General features: G+C 37.4%; 1 protein-coding gene and 2 long non-coding RNA genes across 5 annotated transcripts in view; 2 read left to right on the forward strand and 1 right to left on the reverse strand.

Annotated features, from left to right (window-relative positions):
• Positions 1-684: 684 nt before the first annotated feature.
• Positions 685-6,622, forward strand: LOC133862343 (uncharacterized). The gene is made up of 2 exons (XR_009899208.1): positions 685-817; positions 6,399-6,622. It is a non-coding gene; the product is annotated as an uncharacterized LOC133862343 (long non-coding RNA).
• A 4,424-nt stretch (positions 6,623-11,046) lies between these two features.
• On the forward strand, positions 11,047-14,840 carry LOC133864583 (uncharacterized). The gene is made up of 3 exons (XM_062300962.1): positions 11,047-11,781; positions 13,651-13,763; positions 14,598-14,840. The coding sequence occupies exons 1-3, from the start codon at positions 11,146-11,148 to the stop codon at positions 14,629-14,631; spliced, it is 783 nt and encodes a 260-aa protein (XP_062156946.1). The 5' UTR covers positions 11,047-11,145; the 3' UTR covers positions 14,632-14,840.
• A 1,183-nt stretch (positions 14,841-16,023) lies between these two features.
• LOC133862263 (uncharacterized) overlaps positions 16,024-27,146 on the reverse strand; it is a 76,065-nt gene continuing 64,942 nt past the window's right edge. The window contains exons 1-3 of one of the 3 annotated variants that reach the window (XR_009899188.1): positions 17,556-17,882; positions 16,735-16,764; positions 16,024-16,202 (exon numbers count right to left, since the gene is read on the reverse strand). This is a non-coding gene — a long non-coding RNA (uncharacterized LOC133862263). Of the gene's footprint in view, positions 16,765-17,555; positions 17,893-27,146 lie in introns of those variants that run through there. The other 2 variants (XR_009899189.1, XR_009899190.1) reach the window with 2 other exon arrangements.

Consider the following 27,146-nt stretch of genomic DNA (forward strand, 5'->3'; position numbering starts at 1 on the left):
ACAAAGTCACTAATTGTATGGAAAATTAATCAGTAATCTAACATTCTCCCAAAAATATGAGCTCAAACTTTCTACCCAACACCAATATTTAATTAAAATAAAAAAAAAAAAAAAAATTATCATAGCTTAGTGGACAGGAAATGTTTCTTTCGGTCATTTAGGTTTTAACTACTCCAAAAATGCATAACTTGCCGCAATCCACCGCGAGATTCATAATCATTCGCAAAGCTAACATGGTAGCCACCAAAGTAAGTCTGAAACTTGTGGTAGACAAAAAGAACCAGCGAGTACTCTTTGCTGAAGCAGACAAAGAATTTGTTGATTTCCTATTAAGCATTTTCAGACTGCCGGTCGCCGGTCGGAATAGTCACTAGCTAGGCTCCTCAAAGAGGAAAGCATGGGAGGCTGCAGGAGAGGGACTTTAGGACCAGGAATGGCTACTCTGGGCTTTAACAGGAAATCTTTTTCCTGGTCTGGCTGAAAGCAAGCATCGCTCAGATTTTCAATGCTCTTGTAGAGGCTTGGGAAGGAGGAGAAAAACACATTTTAAATGTAAACGCAGCGGTTGCAGCACCTATCGAATCAACGAAATTGAATATAAACAGAGGAAAGCATGTTCTTCGTGCATTGATTCCATGAACAGTATGTTTAGAGATGCAGGTTACGGGAAAGGGATGGTTTTAATTCGTACATGGCGATGGCTGATCTGGAGGTGAAGCCCATGTCCACCAACTCTGGTATCACTCTGCTTAGAGAGTTTAATGTCGTGGCAGTTGGGGCTATTGAGGAGAAACTGGTCGATTTGGGCATGGATGAGGTACGACTCTAATACTGGTCGATCTATTTTGGTACCAACTTGTGGGAATGTCATAGGCTATTGCATTCATTTGGAACTCTTTCTTTGTTTAATTTTTTTAAAAAATTATTATGGAGCAGCCAACACTTTGAGAAAATAAAAAAGGATTAGAAGAAAAAATGGAACCTGACTGTTAAAGAACAATTAGGTTATTTTAATTAGTATATGTATATAGTATTTGTTAGATTATATTGTCCCATTGTCCCACATGGGCTACGTTGTATATTTGTCCTTTATGTACTAGCCTATATATAGGCCTCTCATGTACAGTATTTTGTGTGATTCAATACATATGATTTCTCTCAACATGGTATCAGAGCACAGGTTCTGAATCACCTATTTATTTTATTATTCTTTTTCTTTGGCCTCTTCCCGGAAATTTTCCGGCGCCGCCGCCGCTGCTTCCGCCGTACCTCATCGCTCTGTCTTCCTCGGTTCTCTGTCTTCCAGTTCCTGTTTCAACTTGGTTCATATACCAATCGAAACCTTGGGAGACCACCGTGCCAGAGCCGTCGAGAACAGAACTATCCAGCCATTCACGCGCCTCCACGCGCTGCCTGAAGTTTCTGCCGCCGCCAGCCTCTGCTGCCGCTCCGCCATCAGACGATCCAGCCGTTCGATCGTTCCAATTTCAGCACAGATCCCTAGACAAGCCTCCTAGCTGCTCGGGGACACCTCTTTTGTCCAAATCTGACGGTCCACGCGCCTCCACGCGCCACTAGAAGACTGCAGCACGCTGGTTCACGCGCCCACGCGCCGCCACCCATCGCGCGTGTCATTCACGCGCCAACCTCTGCAGTGCCACGTCAGCCCTAGCGCCACGTCAGCCCTAGTGCCACGTCAGCATGGTGCCACGTCATCCTGGTGCCACGTCAGCGTTGACCGTTGACCGTTGACCTGCCCGTTGACCGTTGACTTTGACCGTTGACCCGGCTGACCAGGTGTTTTCTACTTATTTTCTCGTTCTGATTTCATTTTTCTAGTCTATTTCTGCTTTTGGCATCTCCAGATGGCACAAAACGAGATTCTTACTCATATTCATGCTACATTGGATGGCACCAACTACATTGTTTGGTCCCAATCTATGAGGAGCTTTCTTAAAGGCCGCAAGCTCTGGCTTTATGTGACTGGGGATATCCTCAAGCCTACTAAAGTCGATGCCGAAACTGATGCTGCCTTCCACACTCGTCTTATTGATTGGGACAGCAAACATCATCAGATTCTTACGTGGTTCCGTGCCTCCACCATTCCCTCTATTGCAGCTTTATTTGGCAGTTTTGATGATGCACAGGGTGCTTGGGATATGCTTGCTTCTCGCTACTCGTCGATTGATGGTTCTCGCGAGTACCAGATTATTCTTGATCTCTATCGCCTGAAGCAAGAATCAAATCAGACTATTACGGATTTCTTTGCTCACATGCAGTTCTTATGGGATCAGTTGGCTCTTTCTGATCCTGCTTGGAGGGACCCTACCGATGCTCAGATGTATGCTGCCCGCAGGGACCAGCATCGTCTCTATCAGTTTCTGATGGCTCTGCGAGATGATTTTGAGCCTGTTCGTGGGCAACTTTTGCATCGCTCTCCTCTTCCCACTTTGGACTAGGCTGTCTGTGAGCTTGTTCGAGAGGAGACCAGATTGTCTACTTTGCGCTCTCAGCACACTCCGCATACTCATCCTGTATTAGCTGCTCCATCTCCTCAGACCGAGCACTCTGACAAGTCTGTTCGTGGACCCTCCAAGAATCGTGACAATCCTTTTTGTCGTTATTGTCGCCGTCGTGGGCATACCATTGACAAATGTTGGCGCAAGGCCAAATCTTCTACACATGCTGCAGCTGTTACCACTACTGAGAGTGCTTCTTCTTCGGCTGCCCCAGCTGCTCCCTCTGGCGACTCTACCGGATCTACTCTCACTTTATCTTCAGCTGACTTTGAGGCAATTATCAACCAGGTCCTCGCTCGTTCTGGTAATGCATCTTCCTCTGTCCTCTCTGTTTTGCCAGGTAAATCTTCCTCTTGGCTTTTTGACTCCGCCTGCTGCAACCATATGACGCCATATGCCTCTTCATTTACCACTTCTGTCCCTCCCCCACATACATCTTTAATTCACACAGCTGATGGCTCTTCTATGACGGTTCAATCCTTAGGCACTGTTCATACGCCTTTCCTTTCTATCCCTGATGTCTTTCATGTGCCTAAATTATCCTTTAATCTCTTATCTGTTGGGCAATTGTGTGAATTGGGCTATAGACTTGTTTTTGACTCCTCTGGTGTGTATGTGCAGGATCCTCGGACGGGCCAGATACTTGGGACCGGGCGTAGAATTGGGCGACTGTTTGAGCTTTCCTCCTTACACCTTTCCATCCCCGGTGTCTCTGCTGCTGTCACTTCATCGTCGCCATCTCTTGCTCTTTGGCATTCGCATCTTGGTCATGCATCTCTGTCTCGGGTACAGATTTTAGCTTCTAAGGGTTTCTTAGGTTCAGTGTCCAATAAGTCTTTTGATTGTATTTCTTGTCAACTTGGGAAACAACCAGCTTTGCCTTTTAATAATAGTGAGTCTATTGCATCTACTTCTTTTGATTTAATTCATTCTGATGTTTGGGGACCTTCCCCTGTTCCTAGTATGAGTGGCTCACGCTATTTTGTGATTTTTGTGGATGATTTTTCTCGTTACACTTGGGTGTTTTTAATGAAATCACGCTCTGAATTATTGGATATCTATCGCAATTTTGCAAAAATGGTTGAGACCCAGTTTTCTAAACACATTAAAGCTTTTCGTTCTGATAATGCCTTAGAATATACTCAACAAGCTTTTCAAAATATTTTAAAACACTATGGCACTGTTCCTCACTTGTCTTGTCCAGGCACCTCACAGCAAAACGGAAGAGCTGAACGTAAACTTCGGCACATTCTAGACACTGTTCGTGCTCTTCTTCTTTCCTCTTTGGTTCCTACTCCTTTTTGGGGTGAAGCCACTCTCACAGCTGTCTACACTATCAACAGGTTGCCTACCCCTCTCCTTGCAAATTGTACCCCTCACGAGCAGTTGTTTGGCTCTTCTCCCACTTACCATCAACTCCGTGTGTTTGGTTCCGACTGTTTTGTTTTGCTCCAACCTCATGAACGTACCAAACTCGAGCCTCATTCTCGATTATGTTGCTTTCTTGGATATGGGGTAGAACAAAAGGGTTATCGGTGTTATGATCCCGTGTCACACCGCCTTCGCATCTCCCGTCATGTGGTCTTCTGGGAGCATAAGTTATTTCACGACGTTGGGAAATTTTGCATGCCCTCTTTTCCTCCCTTTACCACACTTTTTCGAGACGCCTCTCTCTCACTCTACCTCTGGTGAAATTTGTCCCGAGTCTTCCTCACTTGAGCCGCAGTCTTCAAATGCTCATGATGTCGCTACGCTTGAGTCTCAAGATTCTGTTCCATCCGAGGCTCCGGCTCCTGCCTCCCCACCTGCTCTTCGCCGATCCACTCGGGTAAAGTCTCTTCCATCTCATCTCCAAGACTTTCATTGTTTTCATGCCTTAGCTGCCTTACATGAACCTCACTCCTATCGTGAGGCTTCCACTAACCCTCTTTGGCAGGACGCGATGAAAGAGGAACTTGATGCATTACACAAGAACCATACATGGGATCTGGTTGACTTGCCTCGAGGAAAGTCTGTTGTGGGGTGTAAGTGGGTCTACAAAATCAAGACTTGTTCTGATGGTTCTGTTGACAGATACAAGGCTCGTCTTGTGGCCAGAGGCTTTACTCAGGAGTATGGTGTGGATTATGAGGAGACTTTTGCTCCTGTTGCTCGCCTCTCTTCTGTGCGTGCTCTTTTGGTTGTTGCCGCTTCTCGCCATTGGTCACTTTCTCAAATGGATGTCAAAAATGCCTTCCTTAATGGCGATCTCAGTGAAGAAGTCTATATGCAGCCACCTCCTGGCCTCTCTTCTCCTCCGAACAAGGTCTGTCGTCTTCGCCGGGCTCTCTATGGTCTAAAGCAAGCTCCACGGGCATGGTTTGCTAAGTTTAGCGCCACTGTCTCTGGTCTTGGCTACTCCATCAGCTCGTATGACTCTGCCTTGTTTATTCGTCGCACAGATCGAGGCATCATTCTTCTGTTGTTATATGTTGATGACATGATTATCACTGGCGATGATTCTCTTGGTATTCTGGAGCTCAAACAGTTTCTCAGTCAGCATTTTGAGATGAAAGATCTTGGCACTCTCAGCTATTTTCTTGGTCTTGAGATTTCTTCTTCTTCTGATGGTTTATATTTGACACAGGCCAAGTATATATCTGATCTGCTTTCACGGGCCAATCTCACAGACTGTAAGATCGTCGACACTCCGACTGAGCTCAATATCCGCCTCAATCTACAGGATGGCGAGCCTCTCCGTGATCCCTCTCTCTATCGGCATTTGGTTGGTAGCCTTGTTTATCTTACTGTTACTAGACCTGATATCTCATATGCTGTACATCAGGTGAGTCAGTTTATGGCTGCTCCCCGTTCTACTCATTTCTCTGCTGTCCTTCGCATCCTTCGCTACCTCAAGGGGACTTTATTTCATGGGCTCCACTTCTCCTCTCTGTCTCCTCTTGAGTTGTATGCTTATACTGATGCTGATTGGGCAGGTGATCCTACAGATCGTCGCTCTACCACTGGTTATTGTTTTCTACTTGGCACTTCTCTTATTTCTTGGCGTAGTAAGAAGCAGTCTGTTGTTGCTCGCTCTAGCACTGAGGCAGAATATCGTGCTTTAGCTGACACCACCTCGGAGCTCCTTTGGTTGCAATGGCTATTACAGGATATGGGTGTCACTTTTTCTTCTGCTACTCCTGTCTACTGTGATAATAGAAGTGCTATTCAGATTGCCCATAATGATGTCTTTCATGAACGGACCAAACATATTGAGATTGATTGTCACTTTGTCCGTCATCACCTTCTTCAGGGCTCTCTACAACTTCATTCTGTCACGTCTCATGATCAGTTCGCGGACCTCTTCACAAAGTCTCATCCTCCAGGGCGGTTCCGCGATCTTGTGTCCAACCTCAAGATGGTCTCTTGCACTCCACCTTGAGTTTGAGGGGGGGTGTTAGATTATATTGTCCCATTGTCCCACATGGGCTACGTTGTATATTTGTCCTTTATGTACTAGCCTATATATAGGCCTCTCATGTACAGTATTTTGTGTGATTCAATACATATGATTTCTCTCAACAGTATTTAACACTGATATACTATTATATTGAACAATGAAAATATATAGTGGATAATAGAAGCTAGCTGTACAGTTGATGTCAGGGACAAATTCTGCACTTATAAACACTTGTAACTGACTCATGTTTCATAACTGGGGCATTCCACTCTGGTTCTACGTACAATAGTTTCTTTTTCTGATCTATTTGAATAAATATTTTTTATTCATACAAAAAAAGAAAATAGTACTGGAGAGTAATGGATTATGGCAGTGGAACTCTAATCATTGAATGTAATAATTAACTAGTTTGCTCCTTAATTTGCGTGGTGTGTTGCTAGGGTCTCAAGTTGCTCAAGGCTTCTCTGCAATCCAAGACGGTTCTGACTGATGTCTTCCTTCCAACCGATGGAGATCACTAAAAGAAGCTAGTTTTTGCATTGTATTGGTCTAGTAATTTCTAGGTGCAAGTGTATGAACCATTACTCAAATCTGGTGTGGCAGTGTGTTTATTGTGTTATATATGCTTTATGAAATCAGTAAGTAAACTTGTGTTGTTAGATTATATGCAGTGTATGTCCCATATATATAGGTTATGTATGTATGTATCTGTATTATATTATTGGCCTGTATATATAGGCCTATTTTTGTATTTAGCGTGATTCAATATAAAACCTCATTCTCAAAATGTGTTAATCATAACCTGATATTGCTGAGGATAATCCCGATCAGTAAGGATGACCACCTCTCCAGTGAGGTGTTTTGAGGTATAACTTAACAGAGGCACAATTTGGGAGAGCTGAGACCAACCGAACCCTACTGGCCGGTGCCATGCCAACATGAAATTGCCAATGCTTATTTAATTTGTTTGCATTAGTACCAACAATTCCAACGTATAATCTTTCAAACTTAATAGCGGGTATGACTCTGATCCTCCCTGATTTTTTATATGTAATTCCAAGTGCAAAGTCCCCACCATAATTAATTTATTCGTGGGCTTCAAGTGAGGTCCAAAGTATGGTATATTTAAGACCGGTTTGTAATAACAAAAAATAGTAGAATTACAACTATCGTCGATCAAACCAATATTCTGTCAAGTAATTGAGGTAAAATGGATAGAAAATCACTTATCGAGTGTTTCATATTGATAACTGATCAAAATACATAAGGCCATCTTATAATTAGGCTTATATAGAGCCTAAATTCAAAACCATAAAAAATAATAATAATAATAATAATAAAAACACTTTGCGGTAAAAAGAATATAAAACGACAACTTTTTCCTAATAAACGTTGAAATTACAAAAATTTTATGAAATACAAAATTGTAGTCTTTTGAATAAGCTTTCTAATGCTACTAGTAATTCGATGTCGAAATAAAAAGATATTATTTTTCTTAAGTAAAGTAGGTCTAACAAAAAAAAGGTAAAATTGTCCTGCATCATGAGGCCCACCCAACTTTTTTTTTTTTCTTTCTTAGATTTCAACTATCCTTTCAAACTCTCGTTCAATTTAATTACGATGTCCCTCAAACTTTAAAGTCAATATTAACGGGTAATGCTTGGGTGAAGCAAAATTTACCCTCCCGAACTTGCCAACATGTGGCAAAATTTACCTTCCGTCCAATCGCCCGTCTGTTTGGACGAAAAGTCGGTCATGTGCATTGCATGTAACATTTTAATGCTTTTTTCCTTTCAAAAATGCCCCCATCCCATCAGCCCCACGTGACTGCGTGTAAATTCTTCAATCTCTCTCTCTCTCTCTCTAAACTTTCTCGCCGACTACCTATTGACCTAGATTCCAGAATGGCCGGAACTGTAACGGACCGGATGGAGAGCATGCAGCTGGACAGCCGCAGACCCACTAGTTGACCTAGTCCACTAAGCTTCCAGTGCTAACGATAGTCATGATCACCACTGACCTCCTTCTTCCTGCGGCAATATCGACAACATAAACTACCCGTTTCGGTTGAAAGGCGGCGATCCACCAATCTGCGGCGATCAAAGGTACAATGTTTCCGACAGTATATTACCCAAGTACGTGTACAGACGTTTACGATCAAGTGGTCTATGATTTTACTTACAAAAAAAAAGAAAAAAAGAAAAAAAGGTGGTCTATGATTTTAAGCTTTCATGGATCCAAGTCCGCTACCACGTAAGGGTTGGAGCTGCCCTGCCCATCCTTGGGAAGCAGGTGGTGAGTGCGAGGCATCGTGGCCAACGTCCACTGGCTCTGGAATTTCAAAATGTTCTTTGTTGCAGGCAGCAACACCTCCCGCACGGAGACAATGGCAGAAGAAGACAAAAAAGCTCCAATGCATGAAGACATACTAGAGGCCATTCTGTCGCACACCCTTGCATGTCACGTGCCCATCACTTGGAAAAGTGCCATTCTCTCTTCTCTTGGACGCTTCAACAAAATCAACCCCTGGCTCATTATCATGCTCTGTTTTTTGAACCTCAAACATATGATCTTTTCTTGTAAATGCCACTTGCTAGCACATGCACCTACTGATAAATTAAGTTGTATGTCCTCATTTTATGTTCTTCTGGCGAGAACACGTTCATATTGCAGAACCCAGTTGAAATTTGTGGAAGATGAGGCCAAAGATTTATCTTTTCGGTGACTCAATTACTGAGGAGTCCTTCGATGAGGTGTTGGACAGGGTTTTTCTGGCGGTGGAAGGGGGTGGCGGTGGCGGTGATGTATTATTTACTTGGTGGTGATATATTATAGAGAAGACTTTTGAGAGATAAATCAAAGTGGATGCATGAAGAAGAAACCAAGTACATGCAGGATCGACAAAAACATCAAGTGAGCTACATGTGTATGAAGAAAGAAATAAGCCAAAAAACTTGAGGGGCCCACAATAAGACTTGGTAGAAATCAAGTCACGACTCACAACCTCTACAAGAATGGTGGACGTCTTCGGCCTTCTCGAAGAGGCGGAATGGCTTGATGAAGAAGGCTCGCAAGCTCTCCATTCTCTGCGACCCAACTTCTTGAGTAGCTCTTGCCCACTTGTCGTCGCAGTAGTGCTTGGCCGACATGCGAAGAGAGCCAACGAGGTTGGGGAGAGAGCGAAGGAGGAGTGGGGGATGACGAGGTTGGCCATCGGGGTTGGGTGGTTTGCAGGAGAGGGGCGGTGTCGGAGCAACTGGACAATAGGGTTGAATGAGTTTTTTCTTTTCTTTTTTGTTTAATGCATGTGCGGGTAAGAAGGTTGACGGGGAAGAGGGTATTTTTGGAAGATAAAATCCTTTAAACGGTCATGTGCAACGCACGTGACCGAATTTCCGTCCATACAGACGGGCGACTGGACGGAAGGTAAATTTTGCCACACGTTGGCAAGTTCGAGAGGGTCATTTAACAATTTTGGTACATTAGGGGGTAAATCGCCACCCAATAGATAAAATAGGGGGGTAAAGTGTAATTATCCCATAACTTAATTATAATGGTTAAACACCTTTTTGCCTTATATGGTTTTATTTTTTGCCCCATGTGCTCTATTTATGTATTTTTCTATAATGTCACTATTTTATATTTGTTGTCTTAAGGTTATATGAACAATTTATCATTTTAAAGTATTCTCATTTAAACATTACACTTAATACTTAATCCTTGCTAATTACTAGTCATCTACACAATTTAGGTCATAGGACCTAATTGGATTAAACCATAAATCCCTTGGCATCGTCATCTTCAACTATCCTATGCAACTCTTATTCTTTTATTACATAAATACTTGAGTACTTATACTATGGGGCCTTAATCTTATTAACATATTAACTTAATGACCCTTATTACCCTTTATTTTTATTTACTCCTCTTTTTTACTAATTATTTGTTTCACTCTTTTCTCTTAAACTCTACTCACAACTCTGTCCAAGGCATTAGCCATGATAATTATTAACATTTGACTCAACATTTAATTTAATTACAATCTACCCAAATAATTATTTATTTATTCAACTAGGACCCATTATTGTTATTCTAATTCCATTATTTTATCTCAAACTCATTTTATTTGAGACAACATAAATATTATCACCTAAAATATAATTATTAGTCTCATCTATTTAATAAATATAATTTATTAATTTTCAAATTCCCTATTTATTTTCTTGATCTTTACATCCTTCCCTCATAAAAGGCGGGGAGTTATAGTGGTCAAGGACGTAATCGGGTGAGTGGTGCTGGTTATTTTGACACAACTTACAGAAGTAGCAGATTTTATCATCAGGTGTTCTACAGTTACTAACTGCAAATGCCACAAACGACCTACACCCTTCATTGTATTCCATCGTACCTTAAGTCTTTGTCATTCAAGTCTTGTCTATCTTTTTCTCTACGTACATTACAAAACAGTAACAAATGAACACATGAAATTGATATAATTTTCATTGTATGTTCTTGGTAACTTATTAAAGGACCCAAATTATGATGAAAGAGATGAATAGATTCTAGACTTGATTTATTTAATTTTCTAGAAATTATGATCAAAGATAAGAATAGGTTCTAGACTTGAATTTATTTCATTTTTTCGAAATTATGATGAAAGAAAAGAATAGATTCTAGACTTGAATTTATTTCATTTTTTCGAAATTATGATGAAAGAAAAGAATAGATTCTAGACTTGAATTTATTTCATTTTTTAGGAATTATGATGAAAGATAAGAATAGATTTTAAACTTGATTTATTTAATTTTTTAGAAATTATGATGAAAGAGAAATTACCCCTTAAGAACATGACCATAGTATTTCATGTACAAATATGGGCATAGAATTATGAATTTAGGCGTATGCTATTGAGACTTTCGTAATCCTACAAATTAATGTCAATCACATCATTGGACCCACACAATTTATAGGAATCCTTTTTTATTTTTATTTTCTTTTAAACTAAGAGCTTAATTTTGTTATGGGTACTTTGTACTATTTGGGGCTGCCAATGGAAAGCATATAAAGAGGCATGCCAGAGCGAATTCGATCTGTGTAGGACAAAAGACTTTAAAGCCAAGCCTATTGGGGATTCTTGCCATACTGAACCCATTCGAAGATTCGTCATCATCCACATACCTAGCTAACATGGCAACGACCAAAGTAAGCCTGAAGCTTATCATACACAAGAAGTGCCGACGGCGACGGCTGCTCTTTGCTGAAGCAGACAAAGAATTTGTTGATTTCCTTTATAGCATTTTCACTCTGCCGGTCGGAGCTGTCACAAGGCTTCTGAAAGAGGGAGGTGGCATGGTAGGCTGCTTGCCAAGCCTCTACCGGAGCATTGAAAATATGGGTGTTGCTTACATCCAACCAGACAAAGACAAACGCTTTCTGCTGCAACCCAACGTCGTCATGCCTGGTGCTAAACTCCCTCTCCTATTGCCAAACGTTGGCTCAACATTCCGTCAATTGTATAGGTGTCCGTACTCATGCAATTCCAGCAACTGTAGCAGTTACGTGGCTGATGACAATAGCACAATTTGTCCTCTGTGCAACAAGAAGATGGACCGGATCGTAACATTCATAGACCCACCAAGAGCAATCAGGGCATCCCCCAACAGTGAAGAAGGTTACGTGAAACCGATGGTTACATACCTGGTGATGGATGATATGGAGGTGAAGCCCTCTTCCTTCAGCCTTCTTGCCACTCTTCTCACCAAGTTTAATGTGAAGGATATAGGGGATATTGAGGAGAAAGTTGTCGATGTGGGCATGGATGAGGTATGCCACTCATTACTCATCCCCTGCTTTTAGTTTGTTCATTCTTTTTGGTAAACATTGAGCAACAAAGTCGTTAAATAAGGGGTATTATTTCTCATTTTCTGTTCCAGGTTAGTCAACCCTGGTATATATCAATATATGTGGCAATAATATGCCTTTTATTTTGTTTATGAAGCAGCATTATTCTTTATCAAATTACTAAGTAAACTTCCGCTAATTAGAAACTAATATTGCTTAAGATAATTCGTAGTATGGATGACCTCTCAAGCAGGATGGAATTAGAAATTTAATTTCATGAGGGCTGATTTTCCGTAAAAGGGGATTGGAATAGATAAATTGAGGGAAAAATATAAAAAAGCCCCCTGAACTAACAGCTAATTTTAAATAGTCTCCTCCTGAATTTTTAAATGTGCTATTGTGACTCATCAAATTACCAAGGTGCGCCAAAAATGCCACTTTTTTCGATAATGCCAGGGGTGGCGCGAGGCCACCCCCAAAGGTATTATCAAATTTTTTTTATTATAGTTTTTTAGAGAATAAGAGTATTATCGGAAAATGTGGCCTTTTTGGAACACCTTAGTAGTCTGATGGGTTACTTTCACACACTTGAAAATTTATGGGCTATTTTAAAATCAGATGTATGTTGAGGAGATTTTTTTTATATTTTTTTCCATAAATTTAAGACAACATGGCCAATTATGATCTTCCTGAACTTCAACAGCCCCTTTGAGAGTCTTGGGTGTGGAATGAGATATGATTCTCTACCACCTAAATATACAATTTTTCACCATCTTGTCTATGTGGCAAGGTGGTTCCCCCACTTTATTTTATTTTTTAAAAACAAAAAGAAAAAAACTCTAAAGCTAGTGAGGGACCACCTTGCCACATAGACAAGGTGGTGAAGAGTTGTATATTTATGTGGTGAAAAATCATATCTCTTGTCAATTGGAAAAAAGAAAAGAAAAAGTGAAGCTTTTGTGATTGTTCTGGCCTAAAACAACGTACATAATGAAGTTCGTCCAAAAAAAAGAAAAAAAAAAAAAAGGTTCCAAAAATAATTTTCATGCGTAAGAAACAAGTCAAATTTCTTATCATTATGATAGAACATAGAGTTTTTTAGGGGAAAATTACACTATTGGTTTCTGTAGTTAGCTTAAATTACAAATTATTTTATCTAGTATCAAAATTAGTTAATTCAGAGATCTCTGTGGTTGGCTTAATTTACAAATCGCTCACTAAAATCATATATAGTCGAAATTTTAGTTACTTGCGGCTTATATTCTTTTAGTTTTGTACTTGGTCCAAGAATATGAGATGGCGGAATGACCTCAAGGCCTTGGGTGGTTCGGCCATTTTATTGGGTGAATTGGGCAACTGAGTGAATTAGCATTGGAGATAATTCAGCCACCTCTATTTTCAGGCATAGGATCAGAGGTGGTTTGACCATCCTCCATATTCACCCAACCACCCCATTAGCAATTAATGGGGTGGTTTGATTACCCATTTTTGTTGGCTTGGGGTGGTTGACATCTCTTGTTTTATTCATTTTTTATTTTTTTTTTATATATTTTTTTTTCCTTTATATATATATATATTATTTTTTATTAGAGAAGACACATGTGAAATTCTAATTGGAGATGATGTAGCATACTGACTATCTTCGTTAGGATTTTACATAGCAAGTTAACCTATGAAGTTCTTTGTTATTTATGCTTAATTACCATAAGGAGTTTAAATCACTTTCTAAATCCTAGATAGCTTGCAAATAAGTGCAATTAAAAAGAATAATTTTTCATTATTATTTTTTTTCTTCCTTTAATAGAATAACTATCTTGCTGCTTTAATTTGACTGGTTTAATTTGTTGCTAGGGTGTGCAATTGCTCAAGGCTTCTCTCCAATCAAAAACTGTTCTTACTGATGTCTTCTTTCTGGCCGAGCCCATTGGAAGTGAGGAGTCAATTGAAGATGAGGAATTGAGGGGGTATAATAGCTAAGCAAAATTATATATATATATATATATATATATATATATATATATATATATATATATATATATATATATATGGATTATCTATCTCTCACTTTTAGCTGGAATAGCTAAGCAAAATCATAAAAAAAAAAAAAAAAAAAAAAAAGAAAAAAAAAAAAAAAAAAAAAGCCTTTCATTCCCTTATATACTAAAAATGCAAAATAGATTTTTCCTTTCCTTCTTTACCTTCTTTTCTCACCCTTGTGATTATAATTAATTAGTAGTTATCTTTTACGTCTTTACAAACAAACAAACAAACAAAAAATTAAGTATTGGCATTTACAGTTTTTTCCAATTTCATTGATGATATTAGTTTTACTGCTTGTTTATTTCATCTTGCAAAATACAACTTTTTTTTTTTTTTTTGTAGAGTTTTTTAGTTTGGAGTGATATTTGGCTCATAATTTCTTCGATCCTAAAAAATGACCCCTGCTTCTTAAATCCTGTGATTCATGATCGTTATTTGGTGTCTTGTGATGGTTTTTTGGTGATACTGTGTTGGTAATGATGGAGAATAAAGCGGTGATTATGCTGCTAGAGATGAGAGTTTTATTGTGTTTTTTTTGTAAAGATGAGCTTTTAATTAAAATGAATAAAACATTCTAAAATTTATTATTTTAATAAAATAGAGAAGTTTAGATAAGCTGTTAAAGTAAAGTCTTAAAAAGTAGTTAGCTAAGTTAAAAAAAATATATATTTTAATTAGTCATTTTACATAAAAAAAAAAAAAAATTTATATGAACAATTGCGAATGCTCTGCTTTACGAAGAGTTCGGTAAATTGCAGGTATCTGAGAAGAAGACCAAGAGCTGAAAGATGAGATGGTCAATCGGCTACAAGAGCTGGGACAAAAGCTTGAGATAATCTTCAAATGTGTGCGCTATATTAATTTCTACGTTCCATCATGACCGACTTGTAATATTCCATATATGTTAGTCAAACGTGGTGTGTCAATAATTTGCTTTTTTTAATATTCTGTTTCTGAATTTGCATTATTATTATTATCAAATTTATAGTAAATTTCAGTTAGGTATATTCTCGGATAATCTTAAGAGTTCGGATGACCTCTTTAGCAAAGCGTTTGATCTATAAGAGTATTTATAGTGAGTTCTTCATTTCAATTTTTACTAAAATTTGGTAAAACTAATTCAAAAAAATTCACTTTAACAAACTCTTTATTATTTATCTATTTTGTCTTTTGTCAGAATTTCACTCCAAATTTAACTCACAAATTTAATGAGTTATTGAATATTTTATTATTTATCTCTCATTTAACTTTATTTTTCACTTTTCCTCTCTCATTTGTTAGGAGTGGTTCCTTAAAACCAATAAAAAATTAATATCTAGTTGAAATAGAAAAATATTTGAAGAGTTTGATGTAAGAAGTTTGTTAAAAATAGTAGATAAAAATAACAAAAGTAGATTTTTTTTTTTTTTTTTATCTAAAATTTGGAGAAAATTTATAAAGCTCACTATGGATGCTCTAAGTGAAGAAAATTTTGGTTGGACCAAGACAAACCTGACCATGTTGGTGCCACGCGCGCCAACATGATAATTGCCAATGCTAGGCCTTCGAGAGCATCCTAATAAACTCTCTATTTCAAATTTTTCACTAAAATTTAGTGAAAAACTCAAAAAATTAAAAAAAAAATTAAAAAAAAAAAATGCATTCTAACAAACTCTTCATAATTTCTCTATTTTGGCTATTGTTAAAATTTCATTTCAAATTTGACTCACAAATTTCATAAGCTATTCAATATTTATCATTTTTCTTTAGTTTCCCGCCTTTTCTTTTTCACATTTCCAGACCTCTTGTCTTGAAGCTCAGCTCATCTCCAAGGAGTTGGACACTATTTGGGGTCCGATACCACCCTTGCTCTTGCAGAACCAAACCTTCACTTTCACTTCCACTCACCAAGGCTATCTACACCCAGGGCCTCTTAGCTAGTCTCTGGACCTGGCCTCTAAATTCGCCAAACCAAGAGAGAAGACGCAGCCCTACTCAGATCCCATTTCGAAGCTAAACGAGAGGATTCGCTGTGACTATAGCGAGCGAGACGCTTCCATAACGGCCATGGACTCGGAGGAGGCCGATGTAACGATCCGCTCTTTATAAAAATGAGTAAGTGAAAATTTCGATTTTCACGTGTTATTACGACATCATAGTTAAACAATTGATAGCGGAATATATTTTTTCTTTAAGAACTTAGGAAACATAACTTGTCAGAGCTGACTGAATTATTATATTAAAATACAAACCATTAGTTCTAATACAATAAATACAATCAGAAATACCATATGTGCCACATGCAGGACTTAATAATAATAAAATGTTTCATTCTTAAACCTAACAATTCTAATGACTCCGTCCTTCGTCTTGACCTGCATAAACTTGAATATGATTGTGGTGTTATACTGTCGGAACAGTGAATCAACTGCATCCCATAATACGACATATTGATACATTTAACAATACACAATACTATAACATGATGTATGATGAATTCATATGCATAGTCTTTTTATCACTTCTATATTCATACTGTGGACTGTAATCATCTCCTTTCCTTTAATGAACACCGGAGACTTTAACCCTCATTTTGTTACCGTGGACTTTAACCATCATTTTGATTCATTCATTCATCAGTTAGGACTCAAACCTTCAATTCTTATTATTAACAGATTCATATCTCATGACAGTATAATATGCAATGCCATTTATATCACATACCGATCACAATATAGTCAACATCACTGCATAATCAAACAAACCAATCACATAGTCAAACAAACCACATTCATAGTAAGTATTCTAGAAAACACTTACCTACACATATGCCTAAACAATTGCATACCATCAAACAAACCCATATATCATCATATTAAAAGACTCAGTATCATTCTCAGTGAGTGGAATACTCACAGTTATCTCCGCAGTCTCTTAACTCGTTATCTGCAATAAATACATATACATATATAGGCTATTAATATCATTATTCATAAATCTTAATTATATCCACATAGATCTAATTATCGCTTTATCTAGAAAATTATTCATATCTATCATTTATGAGTTTGAGAAACTCAACATGATTGTCATGCTTTTATATTTTAAAATCCTCAATTAACCATTCAGTTATTCCATCAAAATCCCTAAAATACACATAACTAATCAAACCCCGAAATCACAACACTCAATCGGGTAGACATTACAACCCTCAAAACCACTCCACCAAAATACCCACACTCAAAAATCTCAACCAAAACATACTCAAAATACCCATAACACCAACCGGCCAACCTTCAAAAACCCAAGAAATCTAACCGAAAAACCATTTCAAAATCACCCACAAACACACACTCACTGCCGATCAAGAACAGGGGAAATAGACTGCATCAAAAATACCCAATCATTAATCAATACAAGATCATCCGCGGCCAAAATCCACAACACAGAGGGCACTCCGATCAGATTCAGTACACGGCTAAAACAAAGGAAAAACAACACTAAACAGGAACACAAATAATCAACAGGCCGAGATACACTCCCAATCGGCCGGAACAGTGGAGAGCAACACAAAAACTACACGGGTTCAACAAACCCATTAATCCAAATAAATTTACAATAACCCAAATTAATCCATAATAATCTTAAAATGAAATTACTAGAATTGTAAGGAATTTCTCAGAAAACTACTGGAGGTATCGCCGGAATAGTTTCTGGTTCGCCGAAAATCGCCTCACCTGGGTTCACGGCGATGAAACACCGTCGATTTGCCGGAAATCGCATCCTCCCCGCCGGAAATCACTCACCGTCGCTCCTCTAGACACCGGCGACTACCCAGCTCTCCCGATCTCCCTCGGCTCTTCTCGAGTCTCTCCTTCTCTGTAACTCTCTCCCTCACGATCCCTCTCTCCACCTCAGAATCTCTCTCTCTCTCTCTCTGCTTCGGATGGAAGAAAGAAGAAGAAAAGAGAAAGGAAGGAAGGAAGATCGAAGAAAGAAATGAAGAGAAATATAAGAAAGAAGAAGACGGAGGTGTGCGTAAATTTCATAGGGTAGTGAGTTCTTTTTATAAAAATATAGGATGAGATATTTCATACAAAACTTAATAGCTAAAATTTGTGAGATATTTAGTATTAAACTTAGTTGTTAAGTTTTGTAAAGATATTTTATAAAACTTACTAATTATATTTTTATTATACATATTTTTTTTATAGGTATTTTTATATCGGATCTTTACCATTTTAAACTAACTTATTAAGATTATAATTTAAGTCTATTTTGAATCTAGTTCGTTTCATTGTTAATATTATTATCTTAATAATATTATATTATTGACAATATTATTATACTAAATAATATTGTGCTAATAATAAATATTATAATATACTAAACAGATAATATTTATTTACTGTAAATATTATACAATAATATCATACTTACCAATTTACTGGACAATTAAGTCAGTCTATTTATTTAATCAAATCACTAAGTAATATTATTATAGTCTAATTAATAATATTCTTTATTTACAAAATCATTGTTTATAAATAAATGAGACTAAATAATATTTATTTTCATAAATATTCATGTATTCCTTATTAATTATCGGAGATAAAGTATGACACATAATTTTTATCAATTTCTGAATGTGAATACTGTTTCATACAGTATCAAGCCATTCGAGTGTCAACTCAAGACTTGTCTATTTTACTCAGTTTTAAAATTCTAATTTAAGACATTTTATTTTATAACTAAAAATCTGGGGCGCTACAGCCGAGAAGTACATTCGGCTGGTGAAGGAGCAGTAGCAGAGGAGCTTGCAGAAGCTTGGGTGGGGTGGGGGTGGACCAAGTAGTGGTGATTATTCTCAAAATCAATAAAAAATAATATATGTCTAAAATAGAAAAATATATAGAGAGTTTGATGCAGGAAACTTTTTAAAAGTTATAGATAAAATAACAAAAGTAGATTGTTCAGCTTAAATTTGGAGAAAATTTAGAGAGCTCACTAGGGATGCTCTGAACTCGTGTTATATCACATGATAATTATTGAGACAAAAGTTACAAAAATTTAAGAAACAAGAGTTACAAGTACTCAAGAGCCAACAATTATAAGATGATAAATCAGATTATTGTTATTAATGTAGAAGTAGAAGAGATTTGAAACGTTTAGACTATTTCTCTAAAAATAGTGTTTTGTATATAATCAAATAAATCAAAATGAAAGATGTAACCAACAAAAAGACTTTGATGTGTAGATATAAGTCATAAACCGAACCACCTTAATTATGTATCTCTTTCTTATTCTCATCTCTTTGTTAGATTATGTGGATTTGAGCATTGTGGAAGTTTTTGTTCCTCTCGGGCTAGATCCGGTGGAGGTTATCTACCTCCGAGCTTTTAGGGCTTTAGAGTTGGTTTTTGTGGTTTTCTTGGTTTTCTCTGGCAAGAAGGCAACATGAGTCGTCCTCTGGGAGTTTCTGTGCCCAGCGATCTCTAGCCGTTTCTTAAATCCGTCCATATGCATCTTTGAAGCCAGATTTGTGATCATTTGTCGGTTCTTTCTTGACATGTGCCTCAACATGGTGTTCGCCGTCGTCTTCCGGTCCTATTGCTTCAAACCACGACCTCGTCGAAGTTTCGGTGCCACGCGCCAGGGAGTTTTCACCCATTTGCCAGCACGTGAGGGCCACGCCCTTTCTTCCAGGTCTTGGTGGCTAGATTTCGGTGGTCCATGGCGGTCGCTTGCTACAAAGAGGTCTTCGGGGCTGGCGTGTGTCCTACAGCGCCATCTCCGGCGATGGCAACTATCTTCTGACGGCAACTCTGTATTTTGGTTTTCTGTTGTGTTGTTTTCTATTTTTGGAGTTTAGTTTTCGAAAGTTTGTCGATGATTTTTCCGGTATTATTGGATTGTTTATGGCTTGTTAACTCGGATCAACCTTCTTTTCTTTGTTAGAGGCGCGCGTTATTGTCAAAGAGTGGCTCCAATGTCTGTCCCTGTAATATTTTTGAATTTGTTGGCAGCACCCAAGTCAGTTTTTTTGGCTTAGTGTGTAGGGTATCGTTGTACGCCTGTACCTCTATTCACTGTATTTGCCTTCGGGTCTTTCAGATTAATATATGGTAACTCTGGTTACCTTGTACAAACAAAAAAAAAAAAAAAACAAAAAAAATTCTGTGTTTTTACAATAATTACTATATATATATATATGCTTGCCTAAGTGCCAACATATCATACATTTTTTAGTATAATTATGAAATGTAGAAAAATATTTTATGCATGAAATATCTATGTGTGACGTAGACGGCTTTATCCCACAGATTTGATAAACATAGACCGTACAAGAAGGTCATGAAACAGAATATAGAAACAACTCAATACCAATCTCACAGATACATTTTTGGATCAATTATCCCACAGACTTCTTTCACCTTGAAATTAAAAGACCAATAACAGCAACACTGCCTTCATTCAATTAACATCTTCAATTACTAAATCCTCATTAACAGTTTGGTTCCAATCTTTCTGTAGAAAGACATCAGTCAGAACAGTCTTCGATTGCAGAGATGCCCCAAGCAATCTCACACCCTATCAACAGACCAGATAAAGGAACAATATAGTTATAATTTTATGTGTAATAATAAAGTACAAACATCTCATGACTAAAACAGTGCCCTCGTGACTTCAACGTACAGCATCATCGCATGAGTAAACCTTCATTCAAATATGGACACTCAAATATAACTTAATTATAAGGGTTAAACACCTTTTTGCCTTACATGCATGGTTTTATTTTTTTAATTTTTTTTGCCCTATGTGCTTTATTTTTTATCACAGTTGGTACCTGGATTATGGAAAAAGACAAAAATAGTACATCCATCCAAAAACTAACGAATGTCCACGCCAGCGACACGTAACACACTTAAAATTGCGACACATGTTCAAATGCCACGTAAGTCACCACATCAACACTGACGTGGCTGCCACATGTTTTTTATTTTATTTTATTTATTTTATTTAAAGGCCTTATTAAAAAAAAAAAAAAAAAAATCGTTAGGGATTGCAGAGCCACCTCTTTGGACAAGAATGGGCTCCCCAGTCGCCCCCATTTTGGCAGTGGAGGTGGTTGAGACACTTCTAGCACCGGTCTAGAGTGGCCGAACCACCCTTGGGTTGGTTTGGCAGGGGTGGTTTGGGCACTACTAAGGGCCAAAGAAAAAGAAAACAAAATTTCAGGGGTTTAGCCGTTGGGGATGCAAGGGCCAAACCCTTGAAATTTTGTTTTGTTTTGTTTTGTTTTATTTTACTGGGGGTGACCAGCCACCCACATCTTGCGCAGAGGAGCCACCCTTAATGATTTTTTTTAGAAAACCTTAAAAATAAAGGGAAAAATCATATTTAGTCCTTAAGTTTTTATCTTATTTGAATTTAGTCCTTAAGTTTTTAATTTCAAGAATATGACCATTAGGTTTTGCACAAATTTTAAATAAGCCCCTATGTCATATTTTATGTATGTCTCAATTGACCCATCAGCACTTAATATCAATGCCACATCATTAGATGCAAAGTCATCCATAAAGAAAAAAAAAAAGAAAAAAAAAAAAAAAGACCCAACTCTAGAAACAAAAATCATATTCTTCACATCTTAATCTTCTAGATTTGGAACATTAGATGGAAAACCGTTAACTTTGATGTTGACATGGATATTGACGTTGTATTGAGTGCTAACATTAACGTTCCTAGAGTGTCAAATGAACACATGTGACAAATGAAAAATTGTTAACTTTGATAGTAAAGTAATAGAGAAATCAATTTGAAACTTGGGCAAAACTTAAAGACCTTATTTTTATAAATTGAAAACTTAAAGATTAAATCCAAATCACGTCAGCGCTAACGTGGACGACCATTAGTTTTTTTATGAAAATTTGAACGAAAGTACCATTTCTGTCTTTTCCCATAGCCTATGTACCAGCTGTAATAAAAAATGAAGCACAATGGGCCAAAAAAAATAAAAAATGAAACCACATATACTAATAGCCTATTTAACCCAAATTATAATTCAAAAGTTTAAATTTATATGAATGAGTAAATTTAATGATCATTTAATCAATATTTTAATATCTATCTCACATGTGGGCTTAAACTCTCTTTTAATAAGAGATACATAACACATGAATTATTTAATTGAAAATAAAAGGTGAATGAGTGAGATTGTGTTTAAACTCAAGACATCTACTTTAATTTGATACCATGAAATTAGACATAGAAAATTAAGAAGGTAATTAATAGAAAATTAAAAGCTTTACAGAAACTGTTTATTTACTTGATGAATGATAGGAATGAGTAAATAATTTAAACGTACATCTCTCTCACGTGTGGTTCAAACTATCTTTTAATAAGTAAGACCTAATACATGAATTATTTAATTTAAAATAAAGGGTGAATGATTGAGACATAATTTGAACTTAGGACTTCTAATTTGATACCATGAAATCAGACATAAAAAATAAAAAGGTAATTATAGAAAATTAAAAGCTTTACGAAACTGTGTATTTATAAATTAATAATCAATCGCATGATGGAGTTATTTACACAAGAGTAATGATTCATTACCACATTTTGATACAACTTTTCATCACCTTTCCTATGTGGTAAGGTGGTCTCCTACTACTTTTTGAGTTTTAAAAATAAAATCAGGTGGGGGACCACCTTGCCACATAGGAAATATGGTGAAAAGTTGTATCAAAAGGTGGCAATAAATCATTACTCTTTATACAAAGGGATTGGGAGACATAATCACATAATTGCATCGTGTGAGTTAATTGTGATTGTTCTACACATGGAAGTCGTCATTGTAAAAAGGAGGAATTATCCTTTCTCTGTAAGCTTGGTAGATGATGGACAAGTTTCCTCTTTTTTGTTTTTCCTTTTTTTCCTTGAAGTAACTCAGTTACAAATTAATGATCAATACCCCTATGCCCATGTTTTTAGGTGATATATGCTATTACATCCCCACAAACAGCTTCCAAAAAAGACCAGTATTTCATGTTTCCAGACTTGTAAAACTAGAACTTTAACAAAACGAGTTTATTGTACAATGTTAACCAAAAAGAAAAAAGAAGCGACAGCAATATGAAGCATTTGATATATATAGTTGTAATTAATGCACAGAAAGTAAAAGGGGGACTGCCATACCTCATCCATGCCCAAATCGACCACCTTCTCCTCAACAGCCCCTACGTCCCTGACATTAAATTTGCTAAGTAAAGTGATAGCAGAGATGATGGACATGGGCTTAACGTCAAGATCATCCATCACCATGTAAGTAATCACCCCTTTCACATAACCTCCCTCACTAGAGGAGGATGCCTTGATATCCCTTGGTGGGTACTCTACGTATTTTAGCTCGGAGGTCATTGAACTCTTGCAATGAGGACAAATTGCTCTCCGGTCATTAGCCACGTACTCCGAGGAACAGTCGTTGACGACGGCTTCCGGGCCGTCCCACAAAATCGTCCTTGTCCTCGTCCTTGTCGTATCACACCTATAAAATTTCATGGTTGTATATGACAGCTCAACGCTTGGCAAGAGGAGAGGGACTTTAGCACCGGAAATGGCTACTTTTGGGTTTAGCAGAAAGTTTTTGTCTTGGTTTGGCTGAAGGTAAATATCACGCAGATTCTCTATGCTCTTGTACAGGCTATGCAAGCAGCCTGCCATGTCTTGCTTTTGTAAGAGCCTAGTGACAGTTCCGACCGGCAGAGTGAAAATGCTAAAGAGAAAATCAACAAATTTCTTGTCTGCTTCAGCGAAGAGCACCCGTTGGCTCTTTTTCTCTATCAAAAGCTTCAGGCATACCTTTGTTGCTGCCATTTTAGGTCTGTCAATGTTTAAGAGGATTCAGTGCGCCAGTTAGTGTTGTGATCTTGGCCTGGCTGTTACCCTTTTTATCGTCTTTGGGCTATATATATATATATATATATAATTCAGTACCCTTGGAAGAGAATTTCAAGTTTTTTTTTACCAAATCAATATTTTTAACCTGAAAAACCTTTTAAGTACTAAAAATACTTTTTAGAGTCCTTAACATAATCTCATACAGACTTTAAGTAGTCTGCTACAGATTGTGTCTTGACTACTGCATGGATTGCGTCTTTTCAGGAATTTCTCACTAGTTTGAGAACTTGATGAAAAGGAAAAAAAAATGTAAAATTGAACCGCTGAATTCATAACCTCATTTATCATGGAGAATCTGTAACACTCCGGTCCCATATTGGAAGAGATGAATAGTTCACAGAGTGGGTAGTTTATAAAGATACTCATGGGTGCTAAGTCCCACATTGCCTAGTTACTAGGTGAAACTGGGCTTTATAAGTGATTATAGGGAAAACTTCAAATTGACTAGTCCTTTTGGGGTGATAGCGCAGATGTTGCTAGCGCTTTTCCTTGGGTCGTTACAAATGGTATCAAAGCCAGGTTATGTGGTACTGGAGCACTTCATGACATGGCCTTGACGGGGACGTCAGGGGTTTAAGGGGGGGAGTTTGTAACACCCCTGTCCCATATTGGGAAGAGATGAATAGTTCACAGAGTGAGTAGTTTATAAAGATACTCATGGGTACTAAGTCCCACATTGCCTAGTTACTAGGTGAAACTGGGTTTTATAAGTGATTCTAGGGAAAGCTTCAAATTGACTAGTCCTTTTGGGGTGATAGCGCAGATGTGACTAGCGCTTTTCCTTGGGTCGTTACAGAATCCAAGGAGGCTTCAACTTTAGACATAAATAAATTCATTACAAACAAGTAAATCGATCACACGGAAAACCCTTTTGTTGATTAATGGTCGCTCCATATATACTTTTAACATAAGAGATATGATACGTTTACAACTCTAACAATTTTTTTTATTTTTTATTTTAAAAAAAATCAATCATTGGATATGTAGGACCCACATGTAAAAAATAGATATAATGCTTAGTTTGAAGAAAAAAAAAATTGTTAGAGTTGTACAAATAGGATTGTGCACTGGGCGGGGCGGATTTTAGCCATTTTGGCCCCTAGCCCCGCACCGGCGGGTTTTGAAAACCCTTACCCGTAGCCCGTACCATTTACAAGGTAGCCGCAGGGTTACAGTTTGGGCGAGGTGGGGTTTACGGGGGCGGGTTGTGCGGGTTTGGCAGGGCGGGGCCGGTGAAAAATTGAGAGGGGGAAAGATTGGCGCTTGAGAAATCAAGAAAGCTAGAATCAATACCTAGAAACAGAAGAAACCAAGCAACCCTCACCGACTCTCTCGTTTCCTCGATTTTCTTAGAAACCAAATAAATCATAAACAAATGATTGCAACCGAGAAACACCAACCTACGGACGATGATGAAATTGCGGAACCATAACCGAAGGTCTTGAAGCGAGCGTCGACGATCTTCCCGGTCTCCTCGTTAACCCTGATCTAGAGCTTCATGACTCCCCACAAGCAGGGGGAAGGTGAAGCTTCTACAAGAAAACGATACAGAGAGAGAGAGAGAGAGAGAGAGAGAGAGAGAGAGATCTGGGTGAGCGGCGCAAAGAAAGAGATAGGTTTTGGTGAAATAACACAACACGAAGATCGAAGAGAGAAAGGTAGACAGAGGATCCCAAAGAGAAAAGGAAGAAGACCAATGACGGAGGGGACTCTTCCTTAGAAATTATGACTCAAAATGATGAAGGACGAAATCGGGGGTCTTGGTAGGGCTAAGCGACGCTGGGAAAGAACTCGAAGAAGAAAGGGAAAGAAAGAAAGAAAAAGATGTGAGGGGCAGGGAGTTAGGGTTTTTTTGTTCTTTTAGGGTTATTGCGGTGCGGGGTGGGTATCCGGGGTTTGAAAAATTCTAAACCCGCAACCCACCCCGCCCTCGCATAGATTTACCCAAGTTCAGCCTGTACACAAACGGCATTGCAGGCTAGGTGTGGGCGGGGTGGGTATTGGCGGGTTTTGCACCCCCTATGTATAGAAGTTGTAAAAGTATCATTTTCTTTCTCTCAGATAAATGATATTTTGCCACCCAAAGACACAACTATTGACACAAATATTGATTTTTTTATTTCTTTTTAATTTTTTTTAAATTTTTTATTTTAAAAAGAAAACACAAAACTAGACCCTAACTCATTTACATGGTTTTGTATTTTTTGTTTAATTGAAAAAAAAAAAAAAAGTCAATAATTTTGTCATGGGATGGCAACATATTACATCTCTTTCTCTAAACACAAAGGGTGTTTCCCCCTTCCCACTTTGAAGAAAAAAAAAATGGAGTACTCAGTTCGTGTAGAATTTCATAATAAAGTGTTTAATTTGTAGTAGATAGATACATAAATTATGTGGTTTGGCCTAGTTTAATTTGGAGTATGATCTATATTTACAAATTAAAGCATTTAGATGATACTTTTTTTTTTTTTTTATTTGATTGTATTTATAAAGACAAGTAATTTAAATAATTTTAATTTAAAGTGAATAAATTATCATCTATTACAAAATATTTTTATTCTTATAGGTCATGCTTGGCAGACTAGATCAATTATACTTGAATAATAATACTATTCTTCACTCATTTATCACACTCATATTACAAATATAACATGTTTTAAATAAAATTATAAGCGACTCAAAACATGCTTTCAAATCACCGTTTGCTTCCTCCAAATTTGCTTTTCTAAGAATACTATCTCCATTTTTATTTTCTTTTTGTCGTGTCTTCTGGACCTGTTCAACTTACAATATACGTCATAAAAATATTAATATAGAACATATTTTTATAAAAAAAAAATAACCTAAAATTTTGAGTTTTGGTGACGGTCCAGCGTTGTTTTGGCGGAATTCCAGCGTTGGTCCAACGATTGAGAATAAAAAGTTCAAACTTAGAAAATAATTTACAATTTTAAAAAAGGTAAATCATTTTACGGAAATTAAAGAAATGTTTTCGGTAGACTACTATTTTTAATAGCACAAAACACTAGAAAATGCGAAAAAAAATATTTTTCATACATCATTTTACGCTAAAACAAACGGAACCTTAATCAAGGAAAAATAATAAATTGTTATTAAAGCCATGTCTGTCAGGCTTAGTTGATTTGTTAGAGCACTAGTAACAGGTTCCCTAAATATAAGAAAAATTCTTTAAAAAAACCATACCCCACAAATTCCATTAGTGTTCCCTAAACTAATGGAACTAAAAGTGCAACCATAAATCTAGGGTAACATTTTTGCTTCCCTTAACATTATTTTAATATTTTTGTTTTATCTTTCTTTTCTTTTCTTTTTCTTTTAGTATTTCTCTGAAAAAAAAAATTTAAATG

Source organism: Alnus glutinosa, chromosome 3 (genome assembly GCF_958979055.1).
Source record: "Alnus glutinosa chromosome 3, dhAlnGlut1.1, whole genome shotgun sequence".
Taxonomy (NCBI): Eukaryota; Viridiplantae; Streptophyta; class Magnoliopsida; order Fagales; family Betulaceae; genus Alnus; species Alnus glutinosa.